The sequence below is a fragment of the Nicrophorus vespilloides genome, unplaced genomic scaffold (assembly GCF_001412225.1).
Source record: "Nicrophorus vespilloides isolate i.1.1-1 unplaced genomic scaffold, Nicve_v1.0, whole genome shotgun sequence".
Classification (NCBI taxonomy): domain Eukaryota; kingdom Metazoa; phylum Arthropoda; class Insecta; order Coleoptera; family Silphidae; genus Nicrophorus; species Nicrophorus vespilloides.
In genome coordinates this window covers 65779-83008 of record NW_017096641.1, presented here as the reverse complement: position 1 = coordinate 83008, position 17230 = coordinate 65779, and the positions used below count along the sequence as shown (strand labels likewise).

Below are 17230 nucleotides of genomic sequence, written 5' to 3'. Positions count from 1 at the left end.
CAAATCGATGGATGTTTGTGATGTAATTGACCGGTTTGTTAAATTGGTCGCGGCACACGCCCGGCCTCTGATGCCTTGTTAAGTACGTACAGAGATTAGCGTTCAAAGTTGAAACGCGCTGTATTCATTCAATCTACGTTTCCATCCAGCCAAACGAAACACTTTACCGCTCGTACATATAGCGTATAGCATATAGCCACACACACATCCACTTAATCTCGCCGTCCTCCAGATAACTTTGTTAATTTAACTTTGCCGTCCATTATTTAAATTGAAAGAACAAGAAGGCAAGAATCAAAATTAAAACAAAGTACATGAAAAATGCGAACCAATGCGACTTTAACGGAAGAGGAGTTTTAATTGGATGTAGGTTGGGCGACATACAATTTTCCAGTGGCAAATAAACAAATTTTGCACGTGAAATATCGAAATTGCGTTACGAATGCCAGCACCTCGAATTTTATGTTTTTTATGTTTGTTCTTTGAACGTTCGATGTGAATGGCACAACAGGTTGTAAACTAAATAGCGTTTTGCAAATGGTGTGAGAAGGGGTGGCTCGGGGTGTGGGATGCGACGGGTGGTTTTAAATAACTTTCCCTTGTTTGCAGCGTAAAATAGTTTCGTGCATTCGGAGTAACTTTTATATAAAAGGCCAAGTTCTCGTCGACAATAGGGTGAGGGGGTGGGTTTTCAATAGGGGTCTACTTGTTTTTGCTCATGAAATGGGGAGCTTTCCAGGTCGCGTTTTATTGTCGTTAATCTTCGAGATTGCAACGTTTGTCGTTCGTCAAATTGATAAACGTAATTCGGTATAATATCATTGGGGGATATATACTACATATACATATATATGGAGGTATATATTGGATGGGTTCGCGTTGTTTTGCGGCTTTCTCGTAGAGCGGAGTGGCTCCAAAGTAGCGCCACGTTGCCGGGTTTAAGGTTGGGGGGATAGTCGAGTGCCGCTCGTTATTGATTGGACTTGGAGCTCTGGCAACGTCGCCTGCTACAGTACACTGCACTGCATTTAGCCTGGGTTGCACTCTCTCTCTTTCCCTCTCACTCCTCCTCCATCTCTGTCTCTATCTATCCACACCATTGCACGCCTTGTTTGTTTGCCTGGACATTCTCTCCTATATTTCTATGCCCTGCCATTTATCATTCTCAGGCCTTTGTCTGTTTTTGAATGATAAATTTATTCTAAATTTTCTTTTTATTGACCATAAAGCCGCCCCCTGTATACCCTATAAAATGCCGGTGCGTTGTACCAGGCATTGCATTGAATTCGTTACACGAGTTCGAATTCTAATAATCGCGCGAAACGAGAACGTCAATTAGTGGGGATCCTGTCAGTTGTAGGTATGTCTGGGGGAGCATAGCATAGCAGAACAGACACAGACAAAACAGAGAAAAACGACGCACATGCACGCAAAAAGAAGATATAATACAACAACGTGTGCAAACAGAAGCGAAAGCGTAACCAAACCTCCATCCCGTGAAAGCTCTGCATAACCCTGACCTTAAAACCGTCACGTTGTGCGTTTGGTTGGTTTGGGGGTGGTGGTGGTGGGTCGTCGTGTCGGGGGTTGTTTGGTTGTATATATATGTATGTGAAATCCGAACCCCGTTTTACGAAGCGCAATGCGAATTCAAGTTCACGAGAGATGATGCAACTAGCTTAGGGGGTGAACACTAGGGCCGGTTGTTTTTTTTTTCTGCTGTTGAAATCGGATTTGCATTTTCGTCCTTCCTTCCATCAGTGTGATGGAAACGAGGGCGATTGCGTCTCCTCCACTAATTTCGTTACGTTCAACAATTTAGCAAAATTAGAAACCTTGCACAAAACGCTCAAGGGGAAAAATTGATTTCGTAGCGGCCCTCTCCCTATCGCAGTCACGTGCCTCTACCCTATCGCATCTCCCTTCAACCCGCTCGATTTCAGGTTATAACATCGTAACTATAACTTCAAAAGGATAACATCTTAGTGCATCTAACTTTTATTCTCAAAATATCAATTTATCTATTTGCGAATTACTTTTATTTCAATTCAACTAAAGATACTTTTTATACTCAACGCCGCCTTCAAATGCTGTACGTGCTACGAAAATAAAGTCAATTTTGACAATTACTTAAGTAGCTTAGTTATATAACAATAGTCAACAATGATATAAAATATCGATTCCATACTGTAAGCCAAGCTATATGTATGTCTAATGTTCGTCGTTAGGTGGCGTTACAAAATATATTTTTTTCAAAAATAAATATAAAATAAAACTTGAAAAACTTTTTAAGGATTGCTATTTCCTTCCTACCTTTAAAATGAGTATTTTTAATCGGGACGTGTTTGCTACATCCATGGATATCAACCTACCCAATTACTTTTGCTCTTCGTTTGTTTGTTAACTCACAAAGCTACTACGCTGTTGTTATTGCACTTGATTTCGGATCTTCAAAGAGATCTTGCCAGGCGATTCTGTCAACAACTACAACAACAAGAATAGACGAACAAAAAAAAAGTTGGAAAACTGTGAGACACAATGGATGGTGGATAGAACATGTGAAGCGGGGTGAAAATCTCCGAGAACGAGGAGAGCATGGAGATGGAGGCTACTGTGTAAGTCATCTTGATTTATACTTGAAAAGCGCTTTCTCTCCTTCCTCGCCGACTACAACTTTCGATTTCGAGTTGCACTTTTATTTTTCAATGTTTTTATTCCGACAAGAGGAAATGAACACAATAAATGAAGAGACTGTGCGGAGAGCAAACACAACACGGTTAATATTTAATGAAAGATCCAACATGCAAAAAGAGGTTTGCAATGGTGTGTACATATAAATCAAAATATAAATGTATGTATAGATATATATATATATATGAGCGCGATGAATAAATATGAGTTTGGTGGATAGGTTGAGGTTCAATCAGCTGTTTCGGAATTTCCCTTTCGCATCCGCGCGAACTTGTATCGATTAGCAAGTTTATAATTGTAATTTTCTCTCTTTGATATACACTAAAACACGACGTGACGTAACAGCTGTTGTTTGAGCATACACAGATTCATACATGTGTGTATATGTGGTTTGTGAATGTGTGCTTGTGACCTTACTACAGTTCTGCTGCCAATTATGTTGGGTTATTGTGTATTCCATTCAAGTTCTCTCTCTCTTGATTTACTAACTTGTTTCCCTCCTCGTCACTTTGCCACTCCAAAAAGGAAGTCCACATGCTGCCAGGATTCCTCTCCCATTTCCTCTACAGCCCAGAGGTTTATATGCAGAATGTTGTGGGTGGGTGGGTTAGGAGGGTGCACGCGTGTACGTGTTTATGTGAGAGAGCGAGAAAGGGAAAACGGCAATTCAGGAACCGGGAAGTAAATTAGGACCTACCCTAATGTTAATCTCTTCCTGCTCTTTTCGCATCCGAGCCCAACCTCGAAGCAGGTTTTTTTTTATTCCTCCGTTTGTTTTGTGTTGTTACGTAGTAACTTCTGATAAAAACCTTTTCACACTCACTCCGACGCAAACTGGCATCGATCACCTGCTGTGTTTATGAATGAATCTTTCATCTTCCATATATATATATATATGTGTGTTTATATATATATATTGCAGATGAAGTATTTTCTCCCCTTTAACACATACACATGTTTGATATACTATTTTTACTACGCCCTCGTTGTTTTATGTAGTAATTCCACGATTTATTAACGAATACCTCCTCTCTCGGAAAGCTGCGTCCTGCACGTATTTTATCGGAGAATCCAATCCGCGGTTGAAGTAATAATCGTTTCACGAAAAACCATTAAAATCAATCCATGACATTTATTATGCTTACGCGACAGATTGATTGGCGTCCAGCTGCATTTAAACGGCGTTTTCGTTGAAATTCGCAGACTTTGTTTTCGACATGCATCAATTCAAGATTTGATCACGAATCAAATTCGATTCGGTATTTCCATCAATATTGCTATTTTTGTAAATGTTGCTTTTAGTGTTTTAATGTCTAAAGCTTTACACAATTTTTTATGTATATATTTAGCTACCGTACACATTTTGTATCGTTTGTACAAATCACTTCTACAATTCGTATTCTGTTACATCACAATAACAGTTCCGATATTTCCATGTGTCATTATTTTTATACTTACTGGTAACGTGTCATGAAATACAAATATCCGTTAAATCAACTAGTATTGATTATTTCAATGTTTTTATTACGAACTGGAAAAAGCAACCTTTTCTTTTTGCATATTATGCACATGTGTACAAATATTTATAAACATTTACAAACAATCTCGAAATTGGCAACATGAACTCGTTGATATCGAAAAGCTTATTTCCATTGTGTCGCATTTGATAGAAAACAGCCTTTTTTATTGCATAATAAACCTCGCGAAACTAGTAAATCGTTTTAAGCACATGCACATTTCCAATCTCTCAAAACAAAAACACCACAAACGTACTTATTTCAAATAGCTCTAATATTAGTCAATAATGACATCATTAGCTCAAAGAAAAGAAACGTTATTCATAAGTTATTTCAGTTATAGTAAGCACTGCGTTGCATATACGTAAAGTAAGCTACGGGATAATTGTTATGAGATTTAATTAGAGACAATAGTTTGCATTCGGTTCTGGTAACATTGTTCTAGAGTCCCTAATAATTCACGGGGATTTAATTTTTGTCATTTTCACATCTGCATTAGATTAGTTGTTACATTTCTATAGGAGTCTGGTGGACCAGTCCTAAGAGGCTTTAATATCACCTAGATGATTATACTCCGTGTTTGTTGCAAAAAACGAACAAATATTTTTATAGTTACCTTTATATTTACTAGGCTTAAACTTTATTTACTGTTTACAGAAGCAATGCTTCATTGTTCCGTTCTATGTTTTTATTCAACTTATTGCAAGCGAATTTCAACGACAACAAAGGATATTTACGTCAGTTTTTGTTTTATTTTTGCATATTTTAAATTGTTTATTGAATTTATGTCTTTAATTAAATTTGGTATATGTTTTGAAGAAGAAAAATACGGTCACATCATAAAAATTTCTTTTAAATGTATATTTGATGATCTCACTAAAAATACATTAGTTTTCTCAGTACAAACATACATATTTTTTTTATAATGTTCATAGCACTGCTCCTACGCTATGTAAACAAAGCTAGTCTAGTTAATTTACTAAATAAGTGTATTTTCAGAGTGCCCTGTGAAAGCAGTAGCCACTGTTGATTTTTCAATTTGCAAATAAATAGAGGACTGTAAAACGGTTCTTCGTCTTTTATATAGTTTTTTTCTGCACTGGTATATATAATTAAGTAGTGAAGCTCTCGAGCTTGCAAATGCGAAGGAATTAATTATCGAACAGTGAAAGACATTACGCCATAGTAGTTATATTATTGAATGATTGAAAATAGTTTAGGAATGAAATATTTATACAATCGGTTGCACCCTAAATCAATCGCTCAAGTGCTAAACTGCACTTCTATTTGTATTCTCCAATTCATATTTACTGACCAATATCGATATTGCGTTCAAACTTTACGTTGCAATTACCAGTTTTACGTTTATAGCTTTCGATGACTTACATTTACAGTGAGTGTGCATTTCATTTAATTATTTGTATATTCATTAAGTTTGGTTAGGATGCTAGAAAACTATTGAAAATAGTAAAGTGCTGTTAATGATCAATTTTTAATTAATTATATATCAAAATCAAATTTAGCTTAATGACAATAATTGAATTAATTATGAAATCGTTATTCCCTAATAGAGTCAATGTTTTATTTATTTAGTTTACCAAGTTAAAAACCTGGTTAAAATTCGTCATAATTGAATTGCAATATAGAAATAATATTACAAAATATGAATTACTTAAGAATAAATTAACTTAAGTAGATGAAATGAGTGAGTAAGTTTATTTTTTTGGAAGTAATTAAGCTATACTCATATAATTTAACATTTTGTAATGTAAAACTTTACCAAAGTTGTTGTTTATTACGTTATAAAATGACATTAGAAATTTAGACATAGAAGGTTGTAAAATATCATTAACGTTGAAAGCTGAATTTATAATGATTTTTTATTGTTGTCGTTTATGATGCATGTTCGGGCCAGCAGTCCTCGAACGTTTCTTTATTGTTTATTTGGCGGGACGAATATATGCATGCGTAATATATGTATACGTATATACAGTGTGGTTCTTTTTATTTTCGGAACGTGAATTATTGAAAAGGGTACGCGTGGTTGTCAGTTTGAGTTGTGTTCGTGGAAAGTCGCCTAGGAGAACGGTTCGGATATATTTTTGTTGTTGTTTTGTCTTCGATGGTACGTGGAAATCTAGCTGTGCGTGTTCATGGTTAGGGGCAGAAGGCATGGTTGGGTATTTGGGATGGTCCCCTGGTTTGTAGAGTGGAGTGCGTTCTCCGGCTTGGCGCGCGTAGTATGCCTTTTTCTCCTCTCCTCCTCGTGTTGTTCGATGGTTGATGGCGCGCTGGTACGGTTTGGCAACTGCGCATGTTGGTTAGATAGGTGCGGTCGGGCGAATGGAGGAACCCCGCGGTCCCTTGCTAGCTAGCTAGCAAGCAACCAAGCAGCCAGTTTCTAGTTGCATGTTCATTGCTCCAATGGTATACGCGTTCGTCCTTCTCTCGCACGTGGTTCCGTCCTCGTCCACCGGTTGGCAGGCTGTGCGCTGCGATGGCGGTCTAGTCCCATGTCTCGTGTTCGAATTAACCGTTGCACACGTATAATCCAGTGCGTTGCCGCTCGTCCGAGAGAAACATCAAATACCAGCAAGCAGATACACCTATAGAAGAGAGAGGACAAGCAACAAAATAAATAAACAAGTGGCCGATATCCCACAGCAGTTCGCGTAACCCATCCACGGATGTTGTTGTAGTTTTGATGTACACACGCATGCAGATGGATATGTTCAAAAGTTCAAAAATTTAAATGCTGTTTCGAGCGCTCCACCGGCAGTTCTTGGATTCTACAGTGATACTATCGTCCAGCAACCCCAAGTGCAGAAAGGATACAACTTTCTAGTTTATAGTACATGGTATACATCCCTCGAACTAAGTGTGTTTATTACAATCCCGCCAACGCTTCAGCTCATACCTGCCAGGCCTACACTAAAGTATATGGAATACGCTTCGACCGGTACGTGTAAATACCATAGAACGAAACACCTACCATCCATGAGGGGATGCATCGTTGTTGTTGTTGTATATAATGATGATGTTTCGCATTTTCGATTATTTATCATTTTCTCCTCCTGTGCCGCCACCGGGGTGACGTCACGTGCGTTCCGTTAAGTTTGACAACAATGGAGCTGAGCTCAAAAACCTTGTTTGTCCTTACAAAAAAAATGTTTGGGGACTGCAGCGCTGTTTACTTTCTTCGTTCTATTCATTTGCGTTCGCTCGACCAAGTTCATGGTTCTTTCTTTCACGTTCGCATGCAAAATTAGGTTCTTCTCTCTTTTGTCTGCATCCTTTTTATTTTTGTTTTCGGTACAGTTAGGTTTAATTGGAGGAGAATTTACATTGGCATCCCTCGCCATGACCGTCCTTGTCCCAGTTTAGTTTTGTTCCGCGTGTGTGTGTGTGTACACACATGCATTTTTTAAGTCTTCTTTTCTCCTTTGTTGCCCATTTAAATTTCAGAATATGGGTAACCTGTTTTCTACATTTGGAATGTTACACACATATATACGCGCGCATCTCTTTGGCTTCCCCCATGTGAATCAGATGCTGCTGCTCCATACAATTCTATTCGCATTCCAAACGCAATCTCAATTTTATTATGTTGTGTTCGTTGGTACAGTACTAACACACATCCCATTTACCATCTATCTGCACGCTGCAGCAAATGCAGTTGTTGGCTTCATTCATGGCCGCTCCCCTTCTACCATGTGAAAATGATTATTTCATTGTTCCAGTACGCTTTCGCAAAATAGAATCACTTAAATAAAAAAAAATGTTTGTTCCATTTTATCCAATGTGTTCAGCGTACTTTTATGCTGCAAGACTTCATTATTGTCTATAAAGCATTGAACAATTGTTCATACTTCATTATACATATAATATCTAATAAATGTATGTATTTTTTCATTTTCCAAATCTAAGATTGTTGTAGAAATGTTGTTTACTTCTTTGTTGCAAAATGTAAATCTGCAAATGGAATATCACGTTTGGTCAATTCATGGATCAATTACTAACGTGCGTTTTATCTAATCAAAACGCCACAAATGTAATTTTACTACAACCGATAAAGAGTTTGTTTAAGTGATAAAATTATATTTACTGTACTATTTCTAATGCAGATATTTTATTTCTTTATAAATGCATTTTATTATGTAAGTTATAACATGCATTAAGGAAACCTGTAATAACTTAAAACAAAGCAAAAATCAATTATTTTAATTTTGCTGCTTTACAGTATAAACTATGGAGACGTTCATCCAAGAAATATGGCGAACACTCGCAAACAGTTAAGTCATTAGAAAATTCTTAGAAGGCAGACTTTAACCATCAAACCATCAAAGATTGATGTGATTCCTAAGAACGTAAGGATAAACTTATTCTTCTGGATAATTCTCGGAAGCAGTTGTTATCCGGCAATTAGAAAGCGGCAGGTCGTCAGCAATCAGAGCCAAAACGCACAGCGCGACCGTCCTCATCCGTCCTATCACCCGGAATGGATTTTTAATGGCGCTTGGCTTGGTCTTTTAAATTGCCGGCGATTTCGTAAATTGGCGGGGAAATCACTTCGCCGTAATTGAAATATTTTCCAAATTGATTCCGTCGTTAAAATTCTCACACGTTACGGCCCTACGGGCAACTGAATGGAAGTCGTCTTATTCCGCCTCCGACTTGCTTGCAATATCAATTTCGCGCCTCACGAAATTTGTTTCTAATCGCAACAAAGGTCAACTAATATCAGCATGAACTGATTTTGTTGTAAATCACATGTTCACATAAAATAGAACTAAGGACAACAACGGAAAGAAAAAAGTTATGCTGTTTTTCTCCTTTTCGTTTATTGTTTGATGGTAGAATTATTTGATTTTGGTATTTACAGTTTATATTTACATAGTGTGTATGGCTGCAGAGTTTGAATAATGAATTTGTGTTTATGGCTATTATTCGATAATTAACTTTTATTGTTTTGTTCCTCGTTTTAAAACGTTTTATTTTTGTTTGTTGCAGGATTTAAGTGGTGGGAATAGCAATGATAGTTCGGGAGGACCTGCACCCGGAACACCGAATTCGCAGGGGATGAGGCCGACGCCTTCCCCTACGGGTTCGACGGGTTCCAGGTCCATGTCTCCAGCAGTCGGTAAGTAAACAAAAACAAGTTAACTTTTGTTAATTGCTGGACTTCTCACGTGTTCCAAACTGCATTCGTTACCACGTGGTGGATTCATTGAGTACTACTACTACTCTCGCGGATGTTCGATAAAATGGGGGTCTCCTCAACATTGACCTACATTTTACTACGAACATTCCAGATTTTACCCTAACCAAGCCACCCAAACACCGCCCCAACCCCAACAAACCCCCAGTATCCCCTACCTACCCCGTCCCCGGGCGCTGCCAATTCCAGAGTTATCCAGTCATCACGTCTGCTTTGTGCCTATTCTTACACCCCCATATATATATATGATGATGCAACACTGCCATCCACGCAGTTGTATGTAACAACCATCCCTCTGACGCAAATGTACACCTTACACGTGAGCATAAATTCAATTGCAATCGGAAACTTGGTTCAGTTTCGAATCGGCAATCCTGGTAATTTGTTGGCGGATTCTGAAGTGTCTTCATTATAGTGTCCTCGGCAATTAGCAATGGATTACGCGTATAATAGTTGGTTTTGGAGACAGAAATGTAACACTTCGATTTGGTTTGCAGGTCAGCAAAACATTCCGATGCCTCCGCGTCCTTCGAGTGGTCAATCCGATGGCAGTGGATCAACAAGGATGAGCCATTCACCGGCGATGGCTACGCAAGGCAGTTACCCGCCGCCCCATATGCACGGCTACAAGGGACATCCGGGGATGGTGCCTTCGGCCGGCCAGCAGATGCCTTTGTACCAAGCGAATCCGCAATACCAGCAAGGAAATTATCCCGCGAGGCCGCAGTACCCGAACCAAGGCTATGGACAACCGTCGTCGCAAGCGCCGCCGAACAATAGTATGCCTCCGCAACAGTATCCTAACAGAACAGGGCCGAACCATATGGGCAACTCCCAGTTCCCACCTTACCAACAGACTTGGCCCGGCGGTCCCACCGTCAGTTCGGGTAACCACATACCGGGTAAGGGCAACGGACCGCCGCCGAGCCCCAACTCCCCATCACCAGGTCCAACGAGACCGCCTCTCTACCTCAAGCAGCATTTACAACAAAAGGTTTTGGGTTTTGGCAATTCTCAGACACCGATGCCACCCAGTCAAAGTCCCCCACAAAACTACCACATGGGTCCGCCGCCCTCGGGACACCATCACAGTGGCATGGGTCCGCCGCCCAGCATGGGTCCTCCCAATATGCCGCCGGCCACTAGCCCACATTTACCAAATAACCATCCCCACGACGGTCCCATGCCACCGCCCAGCTCTACCCCTAATTCCCATCATCCAATGGTTTCCGAAATGATGGACAATGGCATCACCACAACTGCAGCCGGAAGTTTAGCCACGCATGTTACGTCCGCCGCCGGAGGCTCCGTAACGTCCGTTGTTACCACCGGTCCGGATGGTACACAAATCGATGAGGGATCCCAGCAATCTACACTTTCGAATGCATCTGCAGGTAAAACTCAAAATCAACAATCCAGTCGGTACTTTTATTTTATATGATTATTTTGTATTATTTAGCATCAGGTGAAGATCCACAGTGTACGACACCAAAACGTCATAATTATAGTCACCCGACAACGCCCCAAAGCACCGTGCCTTCGCCAGGGGCTGCTAGTATGAACTCCATGCACGAAGAATATGGCGATCTTAGCAGCCCAAGTTGGCCCAGAACTCCAGCAAGTCCAGTAAGTGTTGTCCATTTGATATGAAATATTTTCTATTCATTTGTACCCAATGAGTAACTGCGGAGCTGTTTAATATTATCCTGCAAAAGAAGAACTTATTATGATTACTATAAGTTTATTTTGTATATTACTTTTTGCTAACAATTAGTGGTATTTACAGGTATTTAACAGCCATGTGCCACCTCAGGAAACATACCGTTCAAAGGTTTATATGCATATATATTTAATTGTCGTTATTTTATAATATTATTGCTTGCACCATAGCATGTCTGCATAATCATAACAAAAGAAAACAGATTACCGCTTCTCATAACCATAGCTTACGCAAAGTAGTCTAGGACTTAAGAACTTACCAGATTATTGCTTTACAGAAAACGGACAGCTTGAGTAAACTGTATGATATGGATGATAGTCCAGATAGGAGAACTTGGCTCGATAAGCTTCTAGCATTCATGGAAGAGAGAAGAACGCCCATCACAACGTGCCCAACTATTTCAAAGAATCCCCTTGATCTTTTCCGTCTATATGTTTACGTTAAAGATAGGGGAGGCTTTATGGAGGTAAGTTGATGTTACCACCTGTCATTGCATTTCATTTATGTTCATTATAACTTGCAGGTGACGAAAAATAAAACGTGGAAAGATATTGCAGGAATGTTAGGTATCGGTGCCTCATCTAGCGCCGCATACACGTTACGAAAACACTACACGAAAAATTTGTTGGCGTTTGAATGTCATTTTGACCGTGGTGGCATTGATCCTCAGCCGATCATAAATCAAGTAGAAGCGTCTTCAAAGAAGAAGAGTGCCAAGGCAGCTTCTGTTCCTTCCCCGGGTTCATCAAACTCGCAGGATTCGTTCCCTGCACCCGGTTCTGGTGGTGCATCCATGGACGGTTATGGTCCCTACGCCTATCCACCAGGAGGAAATCCTGATTATAATACTCCACCACATAGACCATCGTCACAAGCAAACGCGCCTTCACCACACGGAGGTAAATATCAAAATACACCGTGCGATTCACGATCATACAAAAAAAAACGAAGAAAAAAGATTACTTTTTCTTTGCTTTTAGTTGAGCAAAATCACAAAAAAATGTCGAATTTACATTTCGTCTATATTTTATCCACTTAGTTCGTGTAGTTTCGATTTGTATTATTAAATTAAATGATTGAATTAGATGCAACGTCCAATGGTATTGCCATGTAGCTTCTTAAATTGCTTTGTGTTATATCTTACGGTTGTTCGTTATTTTTCTTAAAGGAACTGCAGGTAGCAACCACTTAGGAAATGCTACACCCGGTGGTCCTGGCCCTGCAGGCGGGGCTTCGGATAATGTTAATGTGTCGAATCCATTCGATGACGTATCTCCTAGTCCTCCGCCAAGAGGAGGTTCGTTTCCGGGTGGACCACATCAACCTTATACTTCTGGTACATCACCACGACCACAAGGACAGTCATATAGCGGGCAAACTGCTGGTACTTATAACCAGTATTCCGCTCCTGGACCTGGACCCGGAGCGCCGCCTGACCAGTATTCCCCATATCCTGGAGGACAGGGATATCCTCCGACCAGACCAGTATATACTCCTTATTCCGGAGATTCAAGTGCACCACCTGCCAGTCCCAATAATACCCCGCAATCGAGCACTACTACTCCGCAGGGAACTACGCAGGATCCTTACAGATACAATGTTGGTAGCAGCAGCAGCAGCACCAGTGGCGCTCCGGGACCTGGTGGTGGATACACACCTAGACCTGCTTATACTGGTACTCCAGGTACCCCTGGTCCAGGTGGACCGAATTCACAATCGCCTGGTGGAAGCGCGCCTTATCCCTCACAGCAGGAATATTACAGACCAGAACAAGTATGTTTTCTATAATAGCGAGCTACATATATAATGGAACTAATGATTCTATTTGTAGCCTGGTTCAACTCCTGCAAATTACTCGGGAGGTCCAACCCCGAACAAAAATATGCCGCCGCCGCAGCACGGTGGTCCACGAAGACATCCTGATTTCGCAAAAGAGCAACAAGGTTATCAACCATTCTGCGGACAACAAAGGCCTCAGATTTACAGTAAGTTTCACGAATAACTACTGGTCTATTGAATGTAACTTAAAATTTTATTTATTTTTTTTTCATTGCAGGCGGCTGGCCGAACAACACTCAGTATCGAGGAGGACAGTACACGCCCGCTGCAGGACAACAGTGGAATCAGAACACGCGTCCTCCTGGACCAGGATGGGAGCGTTATCCTTTAGGAGGGAATCAGGGGTATCAGCCAGGATCCCAACCGGGTCAACAGTGGTCAGCAATACCGACGCCGGGTGTTGGTCAAAGCTCACCATTGCGACCACCGCTCGGAGGACCGCGACCAGGAAAACCGTTCAATATAATGCCACCGCAGGGCGCCAAAGGGCCGCAACTGCCAGTACCGAACACTGGTTGTTATGCTCCAGGCCAATTGCCAAAACGAGAGATTACTTTTCCTCCGGATAGTGTAGAGGCGACTGTACCTGTGCTTTATCGCAGGAAGAGGTTGTGTAGAGCAGACATTGGGCCTGTAGACGCCTGGAGAATTATTATGTGTTTGCGATCTGGTCTATTGGCGGAAAGTTGTTTTGCTTTGGACATGCTAAACGTGCTGCTGTTTGACGACACTGCGATAGCATACTTCAGTTTAAATCAGTGGCCCGGACTAATCGATCTCCTGCTAGAACATTTTCGTAAGAGCCTGTCGGATATGTTTGATGGACCATGTCCAGCAGAGAGGAAGGTTGACCAGGTTGAGTACGACTTGGGTGCAGTTGATGTTCCGATAAACCCTGATACTAGAACGGTGGTTTTGAGCAAAACCAATAATTTTACATTTTTGACGCGAAAAGGCTATCAAGTGAAACTTATTGAAAAGCATGATGACATTTTTATACACGATCACCACAAAGATTGGGATACGCGGGGCGATGCAGCTGGTATTAATATTTTAGCAGAAATAGTCACCGATCCCTGGCATCTAACGGCTGATCACATCTTGCCGACCTTCCAAGCGGAGTTCGGACGCATTCCGTTCAATAGGATGTTAGATGACAAGAAATGTCAAGTGAAGGAAGAGAATGAGGATCAAGAAGAAGAGGATGAGGACGAGGAAACCGAGAAGGAAGACGGCAGCGGAACGGTGATTAAATCTGAGCCCTGCAAATCTCCCCCGCCCGAAGTGATTTCGGCAATCAAACCTAGTGACAAAAAACGTAGGACAAAAACATTAAGTGATGTGATATCTCGAATTAAAAAGGATACGCCGGAAGAGAATGACTTGCTTGTTTTGGACTTGAAAGAAAAGAACACGACTGAAACTGCCAAGACGACGGTGCAAGTGAGTGAAAATGTGAACTGTCGTGAGCAGCAAAGAGCTCCGAGTGACGTAGATCTGAATGGTGACGATGGTGAGTGTAGAGATGATGATGATTCCAAAAATAAAGTGCGCGACGTAGCGGGCACATTAAAACGGAAACGCATGTCTGATTACGAGGACGAAGCTTACACAAGGGATGAGGCAAGTCTGGTTCTACTCACCGAGAGCCAGGATTGCGTCGGGAAACGGTGCGTGTGTATATCGAACATCCTGAGGAGTCTGACCTTTGTCCCCGGGAACGAGGGCGAGTTTGCGAAGAGTTCCAGTTTCCTGGGTCTTGTCGGCAAGTTGCTGCTGCTACATCACGAGCATCCCGCGCGGACGCTGAAGACGAGGAATTATGATCGGGAGGTTCGTATCGCTTTTTTCGAAAACCACATGGATACGGCACAACTATGTGCGTGTCCATGTTTGTTATATGCAATGATTGATGGAATTTTAAGAGTAGGTGGTTTTGTTTCAGGAGGACGCAGATTTTGCGGATTCGTGCAGCAGCCTGCAGGGCGAGGGCGAATGGTGGTGGGAATTTCTATTGCAAATCAGGGAGAATGTACTTGTGTCGACTGCAAACATCGCGGGACAAATTGACCTAGATCAGTATCCGGAAGAGATTGCCCGACCGTTGCTTGATGGACTTCTTCACTGGGCAATCTGCCCATCGGCGCAGGGTCAGGATCCGTTCCCGTCGGCAGGACCTTCGTCGCTTCTGTCACCGCAGCGATTAGCGTTGGAAGCACTTTGCAAACTGTGTGTTACAAATAGTAATGTGGATTTAGTAATAGCGACGCCGCCGTTCTCGAGGCTGGAGAGGTTGTGTACAGTACTGACAAAGCATTTGTGCCGGTCCGAAGATCAAGTGCTGCGGGAGTTCTCGATAAACCTGCTGCATTACATGGCCGCTGCCGACAGCAGCATGGCCCGTGTTGTTGCGATGCAGCAGCCGTGCGTCTCGCTATTGGTCGCATTCATTGAGCAGGCAGAGCAAAGTGCTCTCGGTGTCGCCAATCAGCACGGAATTGGTGCGTTGCGTGACAATCCAGACTCGATGGGTACAAGTTTAGATATGTTAAGACGCGCCGCTTCCACCCTAGTATTCCTCGCAGAACATCCCGAGAATAGGCCTCTGCTTGTACAACAAGAGTCTCGACTGCTAGCTCTGGTCATGAGCCAAATCTTAGATCAACAAGTGGCGCTGCTACTCTCTAAAGTGCTCTATAAAATATCCCATAGCTAATCTTTCCTTGTAGAAGTTTATAATTTACTGTACAGATTAATTGACTGACTCTGGTGTACAGAACCTTTTCCTGTATAGCGCGATTGCAGACTTTTACCAATATTTTACAAGTGTGCAAGAGGAGTTTTATTATATATATACATTATATATATATATAAGAAAAAGTATATATAAACGGAGAAATTAAGAAAGAAAAAAACATCAAGTGGGAGATGTGGCTGGTGAACTTGTGTCGCGGCATTTCTATTATTATATACATATTTTTTTTAATTATTTTTTATTTTAATTTTTCTGTGGCAGTAGTGGTGGTGGCTAAAGTAAGGACCCTCGGCCTGACCATACTAACTGATATGTAATATACTTACATTTAAGATTTTTATTTTAAGTTCCTCCCAACTCTCGTAACCACAAGACTGAAAATATTTGATGGCATCTAGTTACTTCTTTACTGTATTCCGCATACTGTATATTTGTCAACTAGACGCCACCAGAAGACGGGATTTAAAACGAAGGTCTTGTGTATTATCTGTTTGGTTACTCTAATTTCATTTCATAAATTTCAGATTTTTCTGTTCTTGAAACAACAACACCCCCCGCCCTCTATCTTCGTTCTTTTTTTTTACACGAAAAACACATACACATACGAAAAAGGAACACACAATACACACTCACACACGCCCCTTCATCATCAAAAACAGCAAAAATGAAAAACAAGGAGAAATTTATCTAATATGTTACTATTATTATGATTAATTATATTCGAAGCAAAAAAAATCCAATTTCGTTCAAATGATATTTTTTTAATTTTATTTCTTTTCTGATGCGCATCATCTCAGTTCTACGATTTTTTTCTTTTCATGTTTGGTATTAACTGTGCGAATGCTTTATATATGTCTCAAATTGATTAAATAAATGTACAAAGGAAGTACCGAAAAAAAAAATGGTGTTTTTTATACAAGTTTTAATTTTCTATGTACGATTAGAAATGTTTTATACACCCCACTTAGGTATTATTGATGAAAATAAAATTTGACGAAAAATCAACGTAAAAATTGTTTGATGAGGACTCTTTTTATGCGAGAGCAGAATATAAGTAGATATGCAGTCAAATCTCTAGACTCAAGTGTAGTTTAAAATATGTGGTGATATTTTTCTGGCTGTAGGTATAATCCATCTTATGTATGATTGCATTATGTAAGTTAAGTAAATGCTAAATAAATTCAGATCTTTTACTTACTTCCCATTCTTAGATATATCAATATATTAATATATATATATAAAGAAAATAGGTCCAGCAGAACGAAACAAACCTGTTTTTTTGTTGTCTTCGCTAAAAACGTATATATATGAATATATATATATTATTTTTAATTATTATTATTTTTTAATTTATATAATATTTAACTATTCCAGAAAATGTATTACCTAGGCTAAATACCACTAATTTTTAATTTTTATTGTAATATACACGAACAACTTTTTAAAAGCTATCTACTTTTTTTTATTTTATGTAACTTCTTATGTAACTT

The 17230-nt window shown here is 40.4% G+C and overlaps 1 protein-coding gene across 3 annotated transcripts in view; it reads left to right on the top strand.

Annotated features, from left to right (window-relative positions):
• Positions 1 to 17005, top strand: part of LOC108557678 (trithorax group protein osa) — a 33859-nt gene extending 16854 nt beyond the window's left edge. The window contains exons 1-11 of one of the 3 annotated variants that reach the window (XM_017914294.1): positions 6604 to 7167; positions 9219 to 9348; positions 9924 to 10820; positions 10886 to 11052; positions 11213 to 11257; positions 11424 to 11612; positions 11670 to 12045; positions 12315 to 12919; positions 12978 to 13131; positions 13203 to 14818; positions 14931 to 17003. In XM_017914294.1, the coding sequence (XP_017769783.1) occupies positions 9288 to 9348; positions 9924 to 10820; positions 10886 to 11052; positions 11213 to 11257; positions 11424 to 11612; positions 11670 to 12045; positions 12315 to 12919; positions 12978 to 13131; positions 13203 to 14818; positions 14931 to 15701 (4881 nt within the window). In that variant the 5' untranslated portion in view covers positions 6604 to 7167; positions 9219 to 9287 and the 3' untranslated portion in view covers positions 15702 to 17003. Of the gene's footprint in view, positions 1 to 6603; positions 7168 to 9218; positions 9349 to 9923; positions 10821 to 10885; positions 11053 to 11212; positions 11258 to 11423; positions 11613 to 11669; positions 12046 to 12314; positions 12920 to 12977; positions 13132 to 13202; positions 14819 to 14930 lie in introns of those variants that run through there. The other 2 variants (XM_017914293.1, XM_017914292.1) reach the window with 2 other exon arrangements.
• Positions 17006 to 17230: the final 225 nt, after the last annotated feature.